The 22,139-nt window shown below is 45.6% G+C and overlaps 1 protein-coding gene across 1 annotated transcript in view; it reads right to left on the bottom strand.

The window, feature by feature from the left end:
* Positions 1-22,139, bottom strand: part of LOC123519786 — a 112,120-nt gene that overhangs the window by 24,199 nt on the left and 65,782 nt on the right. The window contains exons 11-16 of the mRNA XM_045281292.1: positions 21,882-22,069; positions 21,479-21,562; positions 10,817-10,997; positions 8,983-9,099; positions 8,485-8,658; positions 8,039-8,162 (exon numbers count right to left, since the gene is read on the bottom strand). Of these exons, the coding sequence (XP_045137227.1) occupies positions 8,039-8,162; positions 8,485-8,658; positions 8,983-9,099; positions 10,817-10,997; positions 21,479-21,562; positions 21,882-22,069 (868 nt within the window). The remainder of the gene's footprint in view (positions 1-8,038; positions 8,163-8,484; positions 8,659-8,982; positions 9,100-10,816; positions 10,998-21,478; positions 21,563-21,881; positions 22,070-22,139) is intronic.

The raw sequence follows: 22,139 nt of genomic DNA, 5'->3' as shown, positions 1-22,139 counted from the left end.
GACGGGGAGAAAAGTGGGCCTGATGTCAATACAGTCTGTGTTATCAACATAATAAACGACCACGTCAAGTCAGTAAATACGACAACACTGCAAAAGGAGTCCGCCAAGGATCCTGCAGTTTCAACAGTTATGTGTCATTGTCGAGAAGGCTGGCCAACCAAGAAGACAGAAGATGCAAACAACAAGGTGGCAGATTATCGAGGTTGGAAGGATTCACTGTCAACAAGTAACGGATACCTACTGTATCGATCCAGTGGTGATACCTGCCAGCCTGTGTAAGTATGTGCTGCAGCCTCTCCACCTTGGACACTTCGAGATGCAACGAATGAAGCAGCTTGCTTGGACTTCTGTTTATGGGCATTAATGGCAACATCAAGGAGATGTGTTGCCACTGCCAAGCCAGCGATACATCCATGGATGCTACCTGAGAAGCCATGGAGTTGAATTCATCTTGATCACACTATCAATTTTATGGGATCAAACTGGCTGGTGCTCACGGATGCCTATTCGAAATATCCCTGCATCCACCCTCCACAGTCTATCTCTACTAAGGCAACGATCGACTTACTGGAGCAAGACTCTGCACACTTCGGTTACCCACACACGTTGGTAACAGACAATGCCTAGAGTTTCCTTAGAGAGGAGTTACAGCACTGGTGTAAAGAAAGAAATATTGTTCACTTGTCGGGAGCTGTGGAATGCCTCATTCAGACTTTCAAGCAGGCACTGAGAAAATCTGCGCTACTACCAAAGCGGCCTTGCAGGAATTTCTCATGCAGTATTGGCGAACACCAACATCAAGTGGTTTCTCACCAAGTGAAATGCTAATCGGAAGGTAGATGAGGACACAGATCGACACACTACTGCCATCCCCAACCCACGTTGCGCAAGAAAAACAAGTTAAGGAAGTGGTTCAATCTTCACGGAATGAAACTGTAGCGAGAGTCGCCCCCTCCTCCAAGGTGGGAGATGCTTGCTACGCCTTGTACTGTGGACTCAGGAGGGACAAGGACCCATGTTGGGTGAAAGCAGCCATCGTGAAGCAGTTGGGAAATTGTAGCTTCAGCATGAAGGTCCTCCCTAAGGACCCTGTGTGGAGATGTCACTTGGAACAGCTACAACCACACCATACTTCCGAGCTGGACTCAGGACCTGGAGACTGGTGCGAAGAGTTTTCTATACTTACAGAGCATCCGATGGAGTTGGAAGCAGCCTTGGGTGCAAAGGAAAAGTGGAACTCATCAAAGCTGCACAGAACAAAGTTTCCAGTACCGGAGGAATATAGACCTCAACCCACGATGATCGAAGAGGCAACCGGAATCCTGTAAGATATTGGACCTATAGCCTCGACCGTAGACCTCAGGCTCATCGGGGAGGCGTTATGATATTCTCAGTAATCATTAAATTGATTAATTGATGCTTCAATGTTTGTTTCATTTTGCTTGAACCAATGTTTAATTTTTACGAAGCTCGGAGTTTTGGTAGGTTTGCTCGAGTCTATTACTAGGTAATAAATATACCCCTGTAAGCCCAAGTTAGTCAGTTCATGGCCTGCACTTTGACCGTGCACTTGTATATATACGCACAGGTATTCCTTAGGAGACGCTGTTATTACTACTGCTGTCTACTTTAAAAATTCCTGAAAGGCTCAAAGTGTTTCCTTTCTTACCAAGAATACAACACCTACACCTGTGTGAATCAGGAACCCAGCTTAAGTGAATAGACTCTAGTAGACTGTCATATTGCCCTCTATAATATGGTGCTATTATGTGCCTAATACCAGTATAGTGAAAGTATGAATAAACAAAATGGTGAGACCACTACCTTATGGTGCTCTGATCTGCTATGATTAGTATATAGTACCACATTGAAAGCATTAAAAGATGTGCTGTGAACATGACATGAATGTGGCTCTGTAATTACATAAGCATACAGTTAGTGTTGAACAGAAAACCCTGCCATTATTTTCTTGTGCTGATAATTACTTCTAACACTAAAAATCTGACATGGAACTCTGCAGGACTATTTGGACTTTGGATGTGTAAGTGCTAATAAAAGTCACCTTGCAGCTCTGAAAGACCAAGTCTCCATGTGGATGTGGTCCCAAAAAATTTGTACAAAATACTCTATTTATTTGGCTAAATTAACACGTTTTTACTATTTACCATTCTAAATACTAGAAGTCTATCTAAAATAAAGGGAAAAGCAAGAAATAATGAGAAAGCAAAAATAATAAGAGAAAAAACAAAAAGAAAACGTAAACAAAACACTCACTGCGTCACTGCCTTCACCACTCACACAACAATCAGTCACCATCTTCCTCTGAGCTTTATCACTTTGTCAAAAATCCACTTATCAAAAATAACCAGAAAGCAAAAATAATAAGAGAAAAAAACAAAAAGAAAACGTAAACAAAACACTCACTGCGTCACTGCCTTCACCACTCACACCACAGTCAGTCACCATCTTCCTCTGAGCTTTATCACTTTGTCAAAAATCCACTTATCAAAAATAACCCCACATGCAGAAGATGAAGGACATTCTGGGGCCATCTTGGTGAATTATAGGGAGATCGAAGAAATTCCGTCTGTACTCAGTGCTGGCAGACTACAAATGAGGCACCAGAAGAGCAGGAGCTGGATCCAAGATTCTTAACAACGTCAGAGCAACCTCCTGCCGCGAAATGGCATCCATGAATGCTTGGAGGAACGGTAACGAGGTTGCTATGAGGTTGCTGGGAACACCACCTCTCAAGGTGGTGTTACTGTCTTATATATATATGCATTTATGTTCACAAAACATTTCTATTAGCTTTTTACAAACCTTGCCCCCAAGAAAGGATTGTTTTGTAATGCATAAAGTGAAATCTTACATGGAATGCCAAAAAATAAAGCAGAGATGAGATCAGCCACAGACGAGGCGGAGACTCGCGGCAACTCGGCCGCTTCTTCTTCTTCTTGTGACCCTTTTAGCTTGTGTGTCGCTTTCACCACGATATCTATGTTTCCACTCTTCTATTGCCTGCTATAATGGATACCATATCTTAGTATTCATATACGCTCATGCCATGAGGATAACCGACTCAGTGGCACTGAGTGATAGTGAATTACTAATGAAATACTGTGGTATTTCAATAGTAATTCAGGCTCCTCCTTGGGCCTTGTTGGTGGCAGAGAAATGGGACTTCATGCGGCACCACTCCCTGATGGGTTGCCAGGTGATGGTAATTTTGCCTACCTCATGTTGATTTGCTGCATGGGTCAATGTCCTCGCAGGTCCCGCCCCAGCCAGTTGATGTGGGCACGGACCCTGGTGGCGCAGTAGTTAGTCAGGCTGCTGCCATGGCCTGACCTTCATTTACTGATGAGGTTTTTGATGATGTTCTCTCTGGGGAGGCTGGCACTTCGAATGATGAGGGTGCGGCCTCCTTTCATGAGCTTATTACCTCAGTGAGAGAGTCCTTGGTTCTCCCATGCCCTCTTCCTCTTCTATTGGTTTCACTCTTCAGACTGGGGTCTAGTGCATCTAGGGAACTTCACGGCCCGGCCCCAGTCCCTTGGTGTTGCCTCGTTCTCCCCTGGCTCTGGAGGCTCACAGGGAACAAATGGGATGTTCCCTGGGGATCATTAATCCAGCTTCAGCCAGGTTTGCATTGCTCAGGAGGTGGGCTTCAAGGACGGAGAGGTGGTACACTCCAGAAGGAGATTCCTGTCGGGGCTCCTCCTCTCAATGATGAAGTGCTTCATTTGGTGGAGAGTAAAGATCTGTCTGTGAGTCTTCCCTTGCATATGGCTATTCAATTAGAGGGTATCTTGAGTAGTTTGATTGATATCACTTCCTGGACAGTTCAGGTTCTGGGGGCCCTTGCTGGCCTTTCCAGTGCTGCCCCCCAGAAGAGCTTGGACTGCCTGGGACCTCTTACCAGAGCAAATTTAAATATTATGCAGCCCTGTGAAAAGCTCCGTTTGAGGATGATGATGTTATGCAGGCAGACTGTGGTGAGAAACCTCCCTAATACCTACAGTGACCTGATGAGATGGCAATTGATGTCTTCCCTCGTTGGCTCCCACCTTTTTGATGGTCAGACTCTGGCGGCAATGGAGCAGAGGGAGCTTGAGTCCTCGCAACGGTCCCTCGTATCCCAGATTGCTCGTGGCCTGGCTTTCACAGCTCAGGGCGTCAGGGCTAAGGCTGGTCGTGCTGTTGGTTTCCGACACCTTGTACCAGTTGCTCCTAAGGCGAGTGCCTCCTTTCACTCTCGAGGATTCTTCTGTGGCTGCTCTAGGGGCCGTCGAGGATTTCGTTAGGGACGCTGAGGAGGTGCCGCTGCAAGTTGGGTCTTGTCTGCAGCAGCACTGGCAATAGTGGGAGAACATCGGGGCCTGCGAGTGGTTGGTTAAAACTCTTCGGTATGGTTATGTTCTCCCCTTCCTCAGGGATCCTGTCCACCCTTGGTCACACAAGTACATGCAGTTCATCTGGCAGGGCAGAGTTTACCAGTTTCAGGCTCTGTGCTTTGGCCTTGCCACAGCTCCTCAGGTCTTTACCAAGGTGATGGCTCCTGTGTTGGCTGAGGCCCATCACGTCGACATACCCTTGTGTCGCTATCTGAACAATTGGCTAGTTTCCGGTCCTTCTTGGGCTTCATGGCTTGACAATGCCCGGTCTCTTCTGCTTCTGTGTTCTTGGGTGGGGATTCAGATCAACTGGGCCAAATCCAATCTGTCTCCCAGCTAGAGGAAGCAGTTTTTGGGTGTGGTTCTCGACACCATCAGAGCCTGAGCCTTCCCGTCGCCAGATCGGGTCAGCCGTTTTCAGGCAGTGGCCTGACAGTTTCTGCTGGCCAAGGCTCCACCAATGTCCCTCAGGAGGTCTTTGCTGGGACATCTTGTGTCCCTAGCATGGTTAGTGCCAGATGGGCTCCTGTGGATGCGGGCTCTGCAGTGGTGCCTAAAGAGGCATTGGCGGGCTGCTTCCGAACCAGATTGGTGGCGGGTGGCTCCAAGTCATCAGTGTTTGCAAGACCTCGCTTGGTGGTTGGTTCTGGATCAACTTCTGAAAGGCGTCCCGTTCGTGGTGGCGCCACCGGAACAGACCCTATTCTCATATGCTTCCCAGCTCGGGTGGGGAGCTCATCTGGGGGATTCTCTGGCTTCGGGAGTCTGGACTGTGGAGGAGCAGGGGCTCCACATAAATCATCTGGAGCTTTAGGCAGTCTTTCGGGCTCTCCAGAGTTTTCAGCAGCCCTTGTTGGGGTCAGTGGTGTCTGTTATGTCCAACAACTCGACAGTGGTTGCCTATCTCAGGAAGTCCAGGGTCACTCGTTCCGAACCTCTGTCAGCCTTAGCAGGGATGGTTCTCCGGTGGTGCAAGTGCCGTTCCATCTCTCTGTGCCCGGTTTTCATTCCAAGACGCTGCAATGTGATTGTGGATGTGCTCAGTCGGGAGTGTGTCGGGTCAGAGTGGAACCTACATCCTGAAATTTGCAGGAAAGTGTTCCAGGTGTGGGGGTCTTCTCTGGTAGATCTGTTTGCCACGGCACTGACTCATTGTCTGCCCCTGTATGTATCTCGTCTTCCAGATCAGGGAGCCTGGAGACAGGATGCGTTCTCTTTTCCATGGGACGGTCTGGATCTGTATGTTCACTCTGATCTGCTGTGTTCTGGTGAGAGTTCGTGAGTTGCAGGCTGTGTGTATGACACTAGTTGCTCCTCTTTGGCCTCAGGCAGACTTGTTTCCCCTGTTGCTGGACCTGCTCGTGGACACCTCAGTTTACTAGGCGAAGTGGAGTCTTTTGTGGATGGTGTGAGTCAAGGGGTTTGCGTCCATGCTCTGCCTCTGTAGAGCAGCTGGCAGATTTTTTCCTTTTCCTTTTTTAATCTAAGCACCTATCAGTGTTGGCAATTAGGGGTTATCGTTGTGCCTTAGCTCCTGTTCTGCGTCAGTCAGGCATAGACCATTCCACTGATCCAGACCTTTCTTCTCTGTTCCATTCCTTTGTAGTCTCTTGTCCACCTCGTTCGTCTCAGTTACCTGCCTGGGACCTTTCTCTGGTCCTTTGGTCCTTGTTACATCCTCCTTATAAGCCCTTGCAGATAGCCTCGCTGAGAGATGTCTCGCTTAAGACCATGTTTCTTTTGGCGCTCGCTTCGGCTCGTCAGGTTAGTGGCCTTTACAGCCTGTCGGCTGAAGTGTGTCACTCCAAAGGTTGGACGTCCATGACCTTTTCCTTCGCCTCCGATTTCCTAGCTAAGACTCAGTGTCCGGGCCAGCATTCCTTCAACGAGTTCACTATTCCTGCTCTTCTTGATTTTGTCAGGAAGGACAAGGTAGACCGCCTTTTAACGTAAAAAACATTTTTTGTGAATATACTTACCCATATGTAATTACATAGTAAAGAGGTTCCCTTCCTCCCTTCCCTCTGTGTTTCTGTCAATTTGGCTGAAAGGATCTGAGGTATGGATGGCCAGCTGGGCTGGTGGTTCCCGGCACGCATGCACATGGAGGTGATGTGGTACTTTTATAGGCATGATCTCTATATAGACGTGCTGGTTGATTTTCTGTGCTGAGAGCGAGAATAATGGCATATACCGTATTTTATGGCTTGCAAGACGCTGCATCTTGGAAGACGCACCTTAATATTTGAAAGAAATTTCTAAGAAAAAAAAGTCATTCTCATACAAGAACACATTCACCATATACCGGAACACTGAACACAAAAACATAAGAAGCAAGGAGTCTGCAAGACACTATTGTGCATATATCGTATTTTACGGCTTGCAAGACACTGCATCTTGGAAGACGCACCTTAATATTTGAAAGAAATTTCTAAAAAAAAAAGTCATTCTCATACAAGAACACATTCACCATATACCAGAACACTGAACACAAAAACATAAGAAGCAAGGAATCTGAAGACAGTATTGTTTCAGCACTCATTATAAATTTGCTGGAGCACTCACCACAAATTTACAACTCTGTAAATAAAAACTCCATAGGTAAATACGTACACACAGTGAAGCAGTCCATCTCTTTTCTTGTTTTAGTGGCGGGCAACGGCACGTATTGACATATTGTTTACATTACGTAATTGCTTGTCCAATTTTGTTTGTATGGTGATGATATACTAGTTGGTGGTTAATTAGAGTGTGAGCAAACCTTTTATACAGTACAAGTCCTCAATTTCGGAGGTTTATCATTCAGAAATTCCAAAGTTTCAGAAATTTGGGAGGCTGAATAACTTAGGTTATTAAAATAACTTAATCTGCCAATCGCCAAAACCGAATGAGTCAGTGCTGCAGTTTGTATTTATTTTATTTTGCAATCATGCTTCACAGGCTTTATTAATGTGAATATAATTCACAAGTGCATGGAGTTTTGACTCTTGCTTGAACGAATAAGCCATTTGGATGTTCTATTAATAAAGGTATAAAGGCACCAGGCATGTGTGTGCGTTCGTGTGTGTGTATGTGTGTGTTGCTATGAGATGAGGGAGCGACCCGTTTTCTCCACATGCTGAGTAGGCTCCAGGAAGGATTATGGTATTGGAAATACTTGTAACGGCTAAGTACTGAGTTTACATCATATAAAAGGCTGAATTAAATAGTAATTAAGCTAACATCATAATGTAATGACTCAACATACAAATCCAGGTCAGTATTGGTCAAATGTTCTAGTTCACTTGAGGCTGGGTGTTGCCTTACAATACAACATTCGTCTTGAAAGATGCACTAGTATTTTTCAGGCTATTTTTTAGGCAAAAAGTGTGTCTTGTAATATGTAAAATACGGTTAGCATATGTAATCACATATGGATAAGTATATTCACAAAAAAAAAAGGTTTTACTTTAAAAAACTATTGTTAATAAAAAAAATGCTTTGTCCACTTTCGTGGACACCCACGCTGCAAGCTCATGCACCAGATGTCAACAATTGTGGATGCCAGTACTTTAAGGATTAATGACAAATGTGATAAAGTCTATGAAAGTCAAAAATACAGTACAAAGTAAATGGCCAAGCCTCATCAGAAATACTATCACCTGGAAAGTAGGGGCTCTCATTCCATAACACTGAGTAGCCAAGGTTTGTGAGTGGATCCACCAAGTCTGCTTTCACCATTTCATTATCTTGCCAAGCATGGACAATGCACACACTGTGAGTCCTCTGAGAGGGAGAAGCAAGTAATGTTGTTTATTACATCATCATCATTACCATCTCAACTCTTCTAAGGAGGACATTCCATAATGGTGAAATGCCTCCTCAATATCCTAACAACAGTACATATTTTAACTTAAGTGTCATTTTACACCTTCCTTGCAATTCCCTTCCAAGATATTACATTTATTTTTCATTATCTAAAAAGATCTTCCTTTCTCACTTGCAATTCTTAATATATAGAGAATCCATTGAAAGTGAGATTTAATGAATCTATCAAATCAGTTAACAAATGAACAATGAAAGCAGATCAAGAAGAATATAGACATACCCCGTGGGTAGCATCATTCCTAGGAGGAGGCACCCAGAATATGCCAATTGATTCCTGTCTAATCTTCCGAAATGTAACTTGGACAAGCAATCCAAGCAGGATGATAATGATCAGGATGGCCACAATAGGTATGAAGAGCTCAGACTCTGATGATGAACGCTTCTGGTTACAATCCTGGAAAATTATTTTTGTGAAAATAGTAAACAAATCCTATTTTTCACTGACTCTTAAAGATAATTGTGTTCTTCCTGGTAAATAAGTTTTCTTACTTTAATCATATTTTCATAATTTTATCTATGCCTAACTAAATTTCCACAATATCCTTTATAGTGAGAGGTGACTAAACCTTCTCAGATCTTTAGTTTATTGTTCTACTTTGTCTACTAAAATCTTCCATGCTAATTTTTCTTATATATTGTGGACATAAAGTATTGCTAATCAAGTATTGATTTTACACTGAAGCAAGCAACAGGAGAAGCAGCAAATATAGGACCATACCTCTGTAATTTTGGGGTCATTCATCTTCTTACCCTTCACATTAGAAGGTACCTGACAGATAACACTTTCCACTGCATTCACCATTGCTGTGTGTTGTAACTCCTGAAACACCCGAGTCTGAAATATTGATGCCTCATGCAGGTTAGGTAATGAGTTCAACTTGTGTCCTGAAATAGTACTAAGAAATTGATATAGAGGGTTGAGCCATAAATGAGAAAAGGCCAGAGGAATAAACTCACAATGGAATACTTCAAGAACAACTTTTTCACAGTCAGGCCAAATTAACCACTTTACTTTTAATCATCTTGTCTCATCAGGTAAGGAATCAAGGAAAATAAAATGTACTAAAGACTGGAAAAGAAGGGCAATAGTGTAGAGAGTGAGGAAAGAAAGACATGGGGAAAGGAGAGAGAGAGAGAGAGAGAGAGAGAGAGAGAGAGAGAGAGAGAGAGAGAGAGAGAGAGAGAGAGAGAGAGAGAGAGAGAGAGAGAGAGAGAGAGAGAGAGAGAGAGAGAGAGAGAGAGAGAGGCAGGGTAGAGTGGGAGTCTCAATGGAAACTTTGGCCTTTTCCTGCAGCTTAACACTAGTGAAATACAGATTGTATCTACTATTTTAGGTTTTCATTATTCAGACTTATACCATGTTGGAGCTATTTCCTTTTGTGGGCTCTTCTCTATCATGTATAGCATAAGAACAGGCTGTATTAAACCAAGATTTGAAAGATTTAGTTTGAGAAAAAGTAAGGAATGCATGCTTCCTTGCCAGATATTATCAACTCTGTTATGCACTCAGCACACAGATAAGGATTTCTGACACTGAACCAGTAGTCATTCCAAGAAAAATCAACATAATGCCTCCTCGGATCCCCTTAACCAGCACAGGTAAAATGCAAGAAGCACCACTTTGAGGGATCCTAAGGAAGGATTGGAGTGATAGAACAAGATACAGATAGGTCAACAGCATAAGCCCAAACATTAGAGATTAGCTCAATTTCAAGAATGTTGGGCATATCTCCAAGTTACCTGTGTTTCAGTAAGGAAAAGAAGATGAGGTTTAGTAAAGGAGAGGTGATGTTCTACAGATTGAAAATTAGATCAAAGATTGCAAGTTAGTAAAAAAAAATTGAGCTGGATGTCAAGATACTTAGGGTCAATACCAGAAAAGTAATTCAACAAGGAGACACTTATGGTCCCCTCCCCACATAGGCACCCCAAGGCTGGTGAAGGAGTTACCATAGTAATTTAGATTCTTGAGTGAAAATGTATAATAACATGCATGTAGTTTTGTGTGAAGGAAGAGAGTTGTCCTTAGGGTAGGCTATGATTGTCACCTTGTATTATGAAACACAAAGAGAAACATCCAGTGAGGTCACAGCTGAGTTAATGATAAGTTCACAGAACCCCTTAATCCAGTGGTTCAGACACCAATGGGATTATCATTTCAACTGCCTCCTCCCCATACAAAGCAAGGGAGGTCTAATTGCCTCAAAGTACTGTAAATGTGGTATGATGCCTCAACCACACAGATGCCATGAAAACTACAGGCTGTGTAGGTTTAATAAAAGCTGTTGACTTTGATAGCTAAATGCTAATCAGCCTTGCGACTCTTTTAGTGAAAAGATTGATAGACAGATTTGTTCAAAACTGAATGATGGAGTAAGCTTTTACTTGTTGGGAAGTTATATGTAGATTTTCCATTTAATCTTTTTATCATTTCTCATAACACAATGACCATACTGTATCACAGAAAAAAATAAATAAATAAAACTTTTCAGAGAATAAAATTGAACTATTGCTTTCCTCTGTAGACAGAAAACAAGTAGGAATAACATTACCATGACGCTATTCACAGTTTTACAATGACATTCCCAAGGGTTGTTGTCCATGAGGAGCATCTTCAGTTTTGGAATGTATTTCAAGCTGAGCACAGAGTTGATCATTTCAAACTTATTGTTCCTGAGATCAAGTTCACTTGGGAAATTTGTTACCATGAAGGTAAATGGAGTTTCTGGAATGCTGAAAAAAATTAACACATGATCAATACAAAGACTTCAGAGAAACTTAAGTAACATCCAAAGTAATGCTCTAACAAGGCCTTTTCATTAACACTATTCATATCATCTCCTATCACTTTGACCCATTAAATATCAATAAATACTCTCAAGCATATTTTTTCAGAGCCTTATATTTCACATTAATATCCCACAGGGATATTAGATTACCATAACAATCTCCTTAAGTATATCTTCCTCATATTTCTATTGACAGCTAACTATATCTCATACCAACTACCTTGAACTCTCCAAAAGAAGACTGAAAACAGCAGAAACTTTAATTCATTTCTGTCCTTGCAAGCTCTTAATTATCATTTCAATCTCTTCTTACTTACTACAGTGTCCTACTGACTACAAAGTTATCCTCATGCACCCACTATATCCATTACACTTTAATTTTCAATATACAGTAATACCTCAAGATGCGAACGGCCCAACTTATTATTTTTTTTTATATACGATGAAAAATTTCATGTAATTTATGCCTTGAAATACGAAGATATTTTTAAGATACAAATAGTCATCAGTAGGTGGCGCAGCGATTGCTCGGCTACCCACGTCTAACCGAACATTCAGCCAGCATTGTGTATTGTTGTTCATTCTTTGTGCATGTGTGTCTGTGCTCCTCCGCAGTGTGTATTTTTTCTTAAGTTTTGTGAACTCAAGACCCCGATCATGGGTCCCAAAAGTAAAAGTTTGGCGAGAAACACACAAAATAGCCTGTATTCACATACTGATTACACTTAGAAATTCAATAAATGAGTGAGTAAAATGGTGTTCTGCCCATAAGCAACTCTTCCTCTTTGCAATGCAAAAAACTAAACAAAAAGTCTCTAGATGTCATGGTTACCAAAATATCATAGGTTGAATGAGGTGGAATCATCGGATTTAGCGGCCTTGGCTACAGCAATAGAAAACTGGTCCCTTGTATCCCCCCCTTCTCTCTCACTCTCTCTCCTGTCGCCTGTTCTGATTCAAAAGTTGTCTTCCCGCAACATGGAGAAAGATCCAAGGTATAGAAGTAAGGCGCCTGGGAGAGGTGGCGGAATCAGACACCATGAAATCACTGTCGCTCCCACGATCCATCCATGGTGACACAGTGACGTATAGTATATGTTTACTCCTGGTGAGTGTTGCCAGTTCACAAGCAAAGAAAACGGAAAGAAAATAGCCAAAATATAGCCGTAAAAAGCCTAAACGTCCATCAAGGTGCCCCAAGTCTTGCGTGATGAACGTCTATCGACGTGTCCCAAGTTTTGCGGATTAAGTTGTTATTTTGGGCAATATAGTACATTTATATCATGCATACAATAAACATTGTATTTATCTTATATTAAATCTATATTTGGTTGGTATTTAAAGCACGTTAATTTTGGGTGGGGTAAATTCGTATCACAAGAACAAATTAATTCTATTTCCTTTAATTTCTATGGGAAAAATTCATTTGACATACAATTTTTTTTATATACAACGATCATCACGGAATGAATTAAATTGGTATGTCGAGGTACCACTGTATTTTGGTTACCTTTACTCTTGCAAACTAATATGCGATGTTTGAGTTACCGAACTATTATTCAAAAACATCTATTTTGAGTGAAGCAGTTCCAGTGTGGGTTTAGCTGTACTGAGTGCACAATGTACTATCTGTGTATTACTATGCCTCAGGATATCGCTGAAACATCTCATAAAAAATGAGGCCCCACGCACATAGGAAAACACTATCCTCAAAATAGAATCAGCACAATAGCGCAGTAACCTCTACCTACAATCACAATAGCGCAGTCACCCCTACCAAAAGGAACCAAAACCCCCATACCCGACCTCCCTACGTCCCGTTTTCTATCTCTGGGAGGTCACTCTCCTGATAAGAAGACGCCGTTCCATGTGAAGCGCGAGAACAGAGACTGGTGAAGGATGACCGGGGGAGGGAGCGAAGCGGTGGATGAGGGACCCGATCACCCTCACTGGAGCTGCTTCACTCAAAATAGATGTTTTCGAACAATAGTTCGGTAACTCAAACATTGCATTTTGAGGTAGAATCAGCTCCAGTGCGGGTTTAGTTGCATCACAAGTGGAGGAAGGATCTGCCGCCAGACTATGCTGAAAGGGAAGGGTACTGTAAACCTTTAACCTGGCAGAGTGAGGACGGTCCGTGAGAGCAGCATACCTGGACCGGTGTGTGGAGTACGGTCCGGTAGAGCTAAGGCAACATTTGGGAGGGGTGAGGTCTGGTCCCGTCAGGTGAGTGCAGACCTCCCCCGAAGCTACCATCCCCCCCTAAAGTCTGACCCGTCGGGTCCGGGAGGCAGAGGAGGCCCTGCCATGGAGGTGCAAGGGACCTCCTCCAGCGTGTGATCCAGATAGTGGGCTACGAAGGAGCGGTCCGAAGCCCACTGTCCATGCTCCCATACCTGGTCCAAGGAGAAGTGGCGAAGGAAAGCCATGGTGGCCGACATGGCCCTCACTTCGTGCCCTTTTGGTGCATGTCCTGGATCCGCCTCCTCTATCACCCCGCAGAGGACCTTCGAGATGTGGATCCTGGATAGGGGCTTGTGGGTGTCAGGCCAGATGAATAGACGGGTATGTTGGGAACCGGAAGTTGACCTAACATACTGTCGCAAGGACTCCACAGGGCAGAAGGGGTGGTGGTGAAGTCCCTCCATCCAATGGGGGCCAAGGAGTGTTCTTCCCTCTCATTCTTGGCCAAGAACTTGGGAGAAGGTGCTAGGGAGACCCGTCGCCCATCCCTGGAGAAGACCAGCCAGGAGGGATGCCGGATAAGGGAGTGAAGTTGGGAAGCACTTGAGCCAGAAGCCATGGTCACCAAAAACAGTGCCTTCCACAAGCTCTGTTGAGGGGTAGAATTAGTAAAAGGAGGGCCCCGAAGGATGGTCAGGACTTTGGACAAAGACCAGAAGATCCATGGTCTCTTCACAGGAGGCCGCTGGTGGAAGTGACCCTTTTTCAGTAAATCTAGGACCCGTCCTCTGATGGTGATGTTAAACCCCAATGACAAGGGGTCCGCCAGAGCAGCCGCATAGGTGGCGACGGTCGGGGCAGCTCTGCGTCTGATATGAAACATAAAGGACAAAAAGTCATAAACAAGAAGTAAAGAAATATCAGAAAAAGGGCGATTGCGGAGAAAAAGCTGGAAAGCTTTCCATGCCGACTCGTACTGGCGGAGGGTGGAATTCCTGGACCCCTTGATGACATCAGAGGAGACCGCAGGCGAGAGGGAGGTGGTCAAGCACGCCTGCAGAAACTCCACGCGTGAAAGCTGGAGGATATTCCAGACTGACGGACGCCATGGCCCCGTACCGCTAGTCTGTTGAGAGATAGAGGGGAAGGACACCAGAGCAGTAGACGTTGGCACCAGGGCTGGGCCTTCCAGAGAAGGGCGATGAGAAGAACTCGGCCCCTGAACGTCTCCAGCTTGCGCACCACCATCATCATCACTGTCGTCGCTGGGGGAGGAAAAAGATAAACGAACCCCCATGTGTTCCAATCCATGAGAAAGGAGTCCGGCTCTCCCGTGACTGTGACCACGCTCCTGGTGATGTACTGTGGGAGCTGATGGTTCTCCGAAGATGCAAACAGGTCCACCTCGGACAGACCGAACAACTCCACTAGATCCGTGAAAACGTCTGGGTCGAGCGACCATTCCACTGAGGAAGTATCGCTGCGGGACAACGCATCTGCCCAGACATAAGATGGCGCGACGCTGCCAGGTTGAAGAGGGCCTCGGATGTCCTGAGGAGGGAGATCGACCGGGAGGAACCCATCCTCTTCACACACTGGACTGCCAATACGTTGTCCATGTAGAAGCAGACGTGGAGTTGCCGGAGGTCCACCTGTTGCTGAAGGAAAAGCAGAGGCACCGTCAACTCCCTCACATTGACATGCCTCTGCACGTCGGCCTGCTCCCAACGTCCCTGGCCTTGTCGACCGTCGGACACCTGGAAGCCCCAACCACTGTCCGAAGCGTCCGTGTAGACTTAGAGCTGCGGCGCTGACAGCCTCCAAGTCTCCAGAAGGCCCAGAGACAACCACTGACGCAGCAGCCGGTGAAGGTGTGGTGGAACCGGGCTCAGACGGTGCGGGGCCGTCCGCAGAAACACCCTGTTGCCTTCCCACCAGAGCCTCCTGCACCACAGAGGCCCCAGTGGTGTCACCTGGGCTGCAAATGTCAAGGAGCCCATGAGCCTCGTCCACATGCGGTGGGTGAAGGTGGTGGACCAGGAGGCCCTCCTGACCCGCTGCAGAACCTTCCTCCGACTGTCCTCGGACAGGCGGATGGTAGAAGTCCAAGTATCCCACCACATGCCGAGCCACTGCAGAACTTGAGTGGGCTCGAGACGAGACTTGGGGAAATTGAAGTGAAACCCGAGGGATTCGCTGATGGAGGCGGTCCTGGTGGTTGCAGCTTGGGCTTCCTCCCTCGACGACCCCTGGATGAGCCAATCGTCCAGATACATTATGGTTCTGATGTTGACGTCCGCTAGCATTGATGCCAGAGTCTTCATGATCTTGGTGAAGACCGTGGCGCAATGTTCAACCCGAAGGGCGGGACTGTAAAACGCAGGACTCGGGAGCGGTTCTGCACTGCCAGGTAGAAACGGAAACGCGGACCTATTGGCACATGCCAATATGCATTGGCGAGGTCCAGGGAGGTTAACCAAGAGTGCAGAAGAAGAGACTCCCTGACCTGCTTGAGCATTACCATCCTGAAGTGATGACACTCAATGTGGGCGTTGAGAGCCGAAAGGTCGACGACCAGCCGAGGGTCCTGCCTGTCCCGCCAAGGGACCAAGAAGGGACGGGACAGGAAGACAGGGCCGGAATACACCTTCAGTACCCCTTGGAGGAGCATCTCCTGCAATATCGCCGAGAGCTGAGGTGATGTTGAAGAGAAGGAAGGAGGCATCCATAGACGCGGGGCACGACCTTGAGCCCACTCCCAGGAGAGGCCCCGACGAACCACCCTGCCCACCCACATGCCGACCGGCCACTTGTCGGCCATGTTAGACAGGCGACCCAGTGCTGGGGAGTCACCGCCGCGACCCCTGGGGAGCTGCGGTGGTAGTCCGAAAGGGCTGGCCCGAAGCTCTGTGGGTAGAGAGACCACCATCCCGACCCAACGGAGCTCTCCTATCCCTTGAAGAGGACTGGGCCTGGTGAGAAGCTGACGGGTAGGGGAGGAATCTGTTGGAGGTCCTCTGGAAGCGCAACGGGCCTTGGTATGGAGGAGGGGCAGCCCGAGATGATGAAGCGCGCGCTCTCGCAGAACCTGCGCGGCCTGGTGGAGCTCCCCGGTAAACCACCGCAACCTGAGGGGACCGTGCGAGAGCATCTGCCACCGACTGCATAGACCCAAAGGAAGCTCCCAGCGAATCCCCCATGAGAAGGGCCGACTGCGCTGGAGATGGCAGAGGAGCCACGGCCTCCAGCAGGCTAAGTGGACTGAGAGAACCTGAGTGACGGAAGAAGCCATCGCCAGAGCCCCTTGCCAGAGGGCGAAGCGCAGCAGAGGCAGGAGGTTAGCGCACAGGAGTGATGAGAACACCCGTGCGTTCAGATCCTGCCTCTGTGACAGAACCGTCAAAATCTTCTCCGCCATCAGCAAGGCCTGAAAAGAGGAAAAGGCATCCAAAGCAAAAGCCTTGTCCTTTTCAGCCTGCCTCACCGTCTCCGACAACGGGGTGGCCAAGGGAGGAGGAAAGGAGGGTGGAGAACGCGCCGGCAGCCAGACTCCCACCCGGGCATCCAGAGAGTCCCCAACCGGAAGTAGACGGTCTAGAAACAGGAGCACTTTGGGTCCATGCCGCTGACTGATCCCACCAGTCCCTGGCCACTTTAAGGTCTGCCTGGCCCGCCGTCCATGACACGCCCATCGAGCACCTCGTTGACTCCTTACCCTCAGAGGAAAGGGAAGGAGGAGACGGGCACGCAAAGAGAGGACCAAGAGGGAGTGCGAGAGCTCGTCCACGGTCGGTAATGGCAAGGTAGGAGAAGGCTGGATCACTTGAGAGAGGGGACAGAAATGCCAGAAAGGAAGAGGAGAGTGGCACGACATCCCCCAGCACACCTCCTGGCCAAGAAATGGAACCGCCTCCCCCTGGGAGGCCTCATCTCGGCGGAGTAAGATGGCCGACCTGGCGACCTGAGACACCTGCCAATCTGGAGGCACAGGAGCCCACGACTCCAGCAGAACCTCCAGCTCCAACTCCTCCTCCGAAGGGGGTGCATCCAAGACAGGGGACGAATCCACCCCGTACGGCTGAGACACCGGACTAGAGAGGGGAAGTGGTGTAGCAGGGTGAGGGTCCGCCACTAGGGAAGGAGCCGAGGACTGGGCACACGGCAGAGGAGCAGCAGAGGAAAGATGGGCCAAAATCCCCAAGAGGAGCTCGTGAATGTTAGGAGGCAGAGGCTCCGAGGGGGGGCCAGGGGGAGCGGAAGGCGGCACCACTGGAGACGGATCCCCGGGCATGGGATCGTGAGGTACCGAAGATGGTCCTGGTACCGGCTCCTCCACGACCGACGAGGGGGGGGAAGGAGAGGCCAGCAGAGGACGGGGTGGACGGGACCGCCGTCCGAGAGCCCCGGCCCATGAAAGCCAGGCGGAATGCTTCGTCCTTCCAGACCACGTGCTTCCCCTTCCTCTTGGCCGAATGCTGCACCGCCTCCCACGATCGGCGCAGCGAAGTGTACTTGAGGCGAAGCTTATTCACCTTGCCCACAGATTGGAGGAATTTCACATTTTCCCGGCACTTCTCACACTTGTCAGTGTCAAACAAGAAGTCCTTTGAAACACAAGGATGATGGGGCACACACAAGTCATGGCCATCGCATGAAAACTCATATGCGCATCCTTTGCCATCAGAGGAAAACTGGCACTTGGTAGTAGGCATGATGAACTGAAAAGAAATCACACGTAAAACACTACCTTATCGCTCCCAACACGGGCGTAGGAGACGCACAACACTCGGCGGCACAAAAGACCGCAACGTACGTCAAAAACGCCATAAAAGTGGCATCAAAACACTGCACACGCACAGGGAGCCGAACAGCAGAGGCCATGAGCAAACACTATGCACACTGGCCACTAACGCACTCGAGAACCTTCGAGAACACCTGCCATATGGTCACTATCCACAGCACCACACTGCACTAAAACACACGAAAAGGGCACAGCACACTGTAATCCGTCCATAAATCCAAGATTCTTGGCAAAAAGCATGAGGAAAAGCTGAAAAGAAACACCCAGATAAAACACCGGCTCTAAAAGCCGCCGATACAGGCGCAAGCGAGTGTAGGTCTGGCTACCACGAGCGCTGAAACATGGAATGGCGTCATCTTATCAGGAGAGTGACCTCCCAGAGATAGAAAACGGGACGTAGGTCGGGTATGGGGGTTTTGGTTCTTTTTGGTAGGGGTGACTGCGCTTTTGTGATTGTAGGTAGGGGTTACTGCGCTATTGTGCTGATTCTATTTTGAGGATAGTGTTTTCCTATGTGCGTGGGGCCTCATTTTTTAATGAGATGTTTCAGCGATACCCTGAGGCTTAGTACTACACAGATAGTACATTGTGCACTCAGTTAGTACAGCTAAACCCACACTGGAGCTGATTGTACCTCAAAATAATAATCTTTGAATCTCTTCTAAAACATTTCCTCCCATCTTCAGAATAAAGAGGATGCTAGAAGGTAACTTGTATGACTGATCCAGTGTCGATCAGATCAAAAGGTTAATAATTAACATTTCACTTTCCTACTAAGTGTCCCTCCTACATAAAATAAATAAATAAATAAATAAATAAATGAAATAAAACAAAATAAAGTTAAAGTGAACTAAAATAAAATAAAATAAATAAACCAATAAATACATACACATAAATAACTAAACCAATAAACAAAACTCCTAGTTAGTTCTGCCACCAAAAGTTCACTAATACTGCACACACATAAAGGTGAGAATGGTCTAAGATATTCCCTGTAATAGATGTTATTTACCAATAACTGCAAATGTTTACCAAATAGTGAAATGGATGAAAATACTCTCTAAAGTCTGGGCCACTACAGTTTTATACAAACCATCATAGCTAAAGTCCATCAGTCATAACAAAACAAATTGGCACATTACATTCATAGACCTATTACGAACCAGTCATAGGCTACTGTTAATAGTCATAAATGCTATAGCAAGCACGACCCTGCCAGCATCACTTCTGACCATCAAACGTCTCTCATCATCATGACATGGTCGCACACACCATAGCATGAGCCCAAGCTGTTTTTACTATAAATACAACAATAAATATCAGTAACTAAGACTAAATACTGTTCTTCTTTGAGGCAATAAAGTATCATTAAAAATAATTGCTGTATGATTAGTTATCCTAAACAGAAACATTGACTTGCACAGCATGCATGTGTCAGACTGCCATAATCTTTTTCTTTTGGTTAGATACATTGTTTGACCATCCAAAAAATAGTAATATGAAGTCAAAACAATTAAAATCCAAGAAAATTATGTCAACCTATTGCATTCCATAAAGTTAAAGTTGATAAATTAAATTGCAAGTTTGTGTTCCAACAGCAGACAGTGATTAAGATATGATCGATGACTTCTACAAAAAAAAAAGATGGTCATAAATTGTAAGCTATAACAGTTAATTATGATCACTCCCAAGAAGAGTACTTTTGCATGGAAGTCTTCCAGTGGCAGGCCCAGGAGCTTCTGGGGTAGGTCCTCTTTTCGAGCCATGCCACTCGGTTCCAGCCCTCGCCACGCAGCGGTGGGGTTACCGTGGGGGCCAGCGGCAGTTCTTGGCACGCCAGGACACGGAGCCAAAACGCCAAAGGTCGGGGTCACCAGAGGCCCCGACCGTGAGTGAGGTTAGTACCCCTTTGTAGCAGGCAGGTTACATTACTTTGTACATGAGTGGCAGGCTGTTACAAGTGACCCAGTTATCTTGGACATGGTGCAGCATTGTCACCTAGATATTAATGTTGATGATGTTAGACACTTATTTTCTCGGGAATTAACATATAAATTCAGGTTAGAAGAACAAGCTCTGGTTGATGAGGAGATCAGGAAACTTTTGGACCTTCATGTTATTGTTCCTACACAGAGGATGGCAGAACAAATTATTTCCCCCATTTTTTTGAGACCGAAAAAAGATGGTGGGTATAGGATGGTGTTAAACTTAAAGGAGCTTAACAAACATATTCCATACAAGCACTTTAAGATGGATAACTTTGAACAAGCCATAAGATTGATTAATGCAGGGGACTACCTAGCTTCAGTAGACCTTAGACATGCATATTACACTGTAAAGATTGCAGAGGAACAACAAAAAATTTTGTGTTTTCAGTGGAGGAACAATATTTACCAATTTACTTGTCTGCCTAACGGTATTTCTGAAGGGCCTAGAATTTTCACAAAATTAATGAAACCAGTATTTGCTGCATTGAGAGGAATGGGCTACTCTATCACCAGTTTCATTGATGACACACTGATTTGTAATAAGTCTAAAGCTGGATGTATTGCTTGTGTAACTGATACTATTGACTTGTTGCACAGATTGGGATTTTGTATTAATGTACCAAAGTCAGTGTTGCAGCCCACTCAGTCAATTGAATATTTGGGGAACATCATTGACACTAATTCTATGACTGTTTCTTTACCGGAACGACGGATTCTGAAACTCACTCAAGCTTGTCAGAAACTTAAGAACAAAAGTCATGACAAGATTAGAGAAGTGGCTAGGGTTACAGGTCTTTTGGTTGCTGCCTTTCCAGCAGTGGAATTGGGAAAATTGCACTACAGACAATTAGAGGCAGCTAAAATTGCGGCTTTACAGTGTGCTCAAGGTAATTTTGACAGTTGCATGAAAATTACAGAGGGTATGCGGACAGACCTTCAATGGTGGCTCGAAAACACATCAACACAGGTTAGGAGAATTTTTCGTCCTGGTACTGATATTGACATTTACACTGATGCTTCCAACACAGGTTGGGGGGGACACGTGAATGCTCAGTCTATTTCTGGTACTTGGTCTCTAGCTGAAAGATTATTGCACATTAATGTTTTGGAGCTCAAAGCTATTTTGTTGGTGTTGCAAGGTTTTACACCACTTCTTTCAGGGAAACACATTAAAGTTTATTGTGATAACACCACTGCAACACTAGTCATGATCACTATGCAGAATATGACCTCTGACATTCTTGCATCTGACAATGATAATGCCACCATACAAACATGATTTAAATGTTTCAATTTTCACCAGACATTTACACACTCCATAAACTTACAACATTTGCTACACAGCTTTCCAGTCAATTTTAATAATGTTATTCTCGTCTAAGAATGGTGAACATAAATTTCTATATTTCCTAAGAATATTTTCAAGCATTTGGGGACAAAATTCACAATTACCTGGTTTCTGCACTGATAATCCTGAGACTGTTGTTGCTCACATTAAGGGACCTAAGTTTAGGTACAAATTCAAATATGCGGTATTCATTTCAGGTAAGAGATTCACTGCCATTATGCACAGGTTTGCATAGGGACTGAAAACTAGAAGCTTTGGTTTTTCTACATTATGTGATATGTTGGTTTAAGTTTCTACTGTTCTGACATTTATGTAATATGTGAATCTTCAACTTTTGTCCACTTTTTCTTGGGGACATTTATTATGGCACGACACCCACATGGCTTCAAAGCCTCATGGGAAATGCTCCACGTGGCAGAGGGTGATTTGACGAAGTAAAATTAAGAAGTATACGAGACTTACCTCTGGTTAGTTGAAGTATGCTTAGAATTTTATGAGTCAAATCACCCCTGCCGTCGTGGAGATTTCACATGCCCTCCTCTTCCCGCCATCTTGTTAAAGGCGAGGTTCAGCCTCCTGAGGTTGGGATAAGGAGCAACATCCTGCTCCTTCAGGTCACTAATAGAGTTGTTATCAAGAAGGAGGACTTCTAAACGTTCCAGAGAGCTGCACACATGGCTTTTAAGATGCTTCACCTGAAATGTATGCATGCCTCTTAAATAAAATTAGTAAATAATAATTTGTCTTTAAAATACAATTAATTAC

This window comes from Portunus trituberculatus, chromosome 46 (genome assembly GCF_017591435.1).
Source record: "Portunus trituberculatus isolate SZX2019 chromosome 46, ASM1759143v1, whole genome shotgun sequence".
NCBI classification, from domain to species: domain Eukaryota; kingdom Metazoa; phylum Arthropoda; class Malacostraca; order Decapoda; family Portunidae; genus Portunus; species Portunus trituberculatus.
The sequence above is the reverse complement of the archived record's forward strand: the minus strand, read 5'-3'. Positions and strand labels throughout refer to the sequence as shown.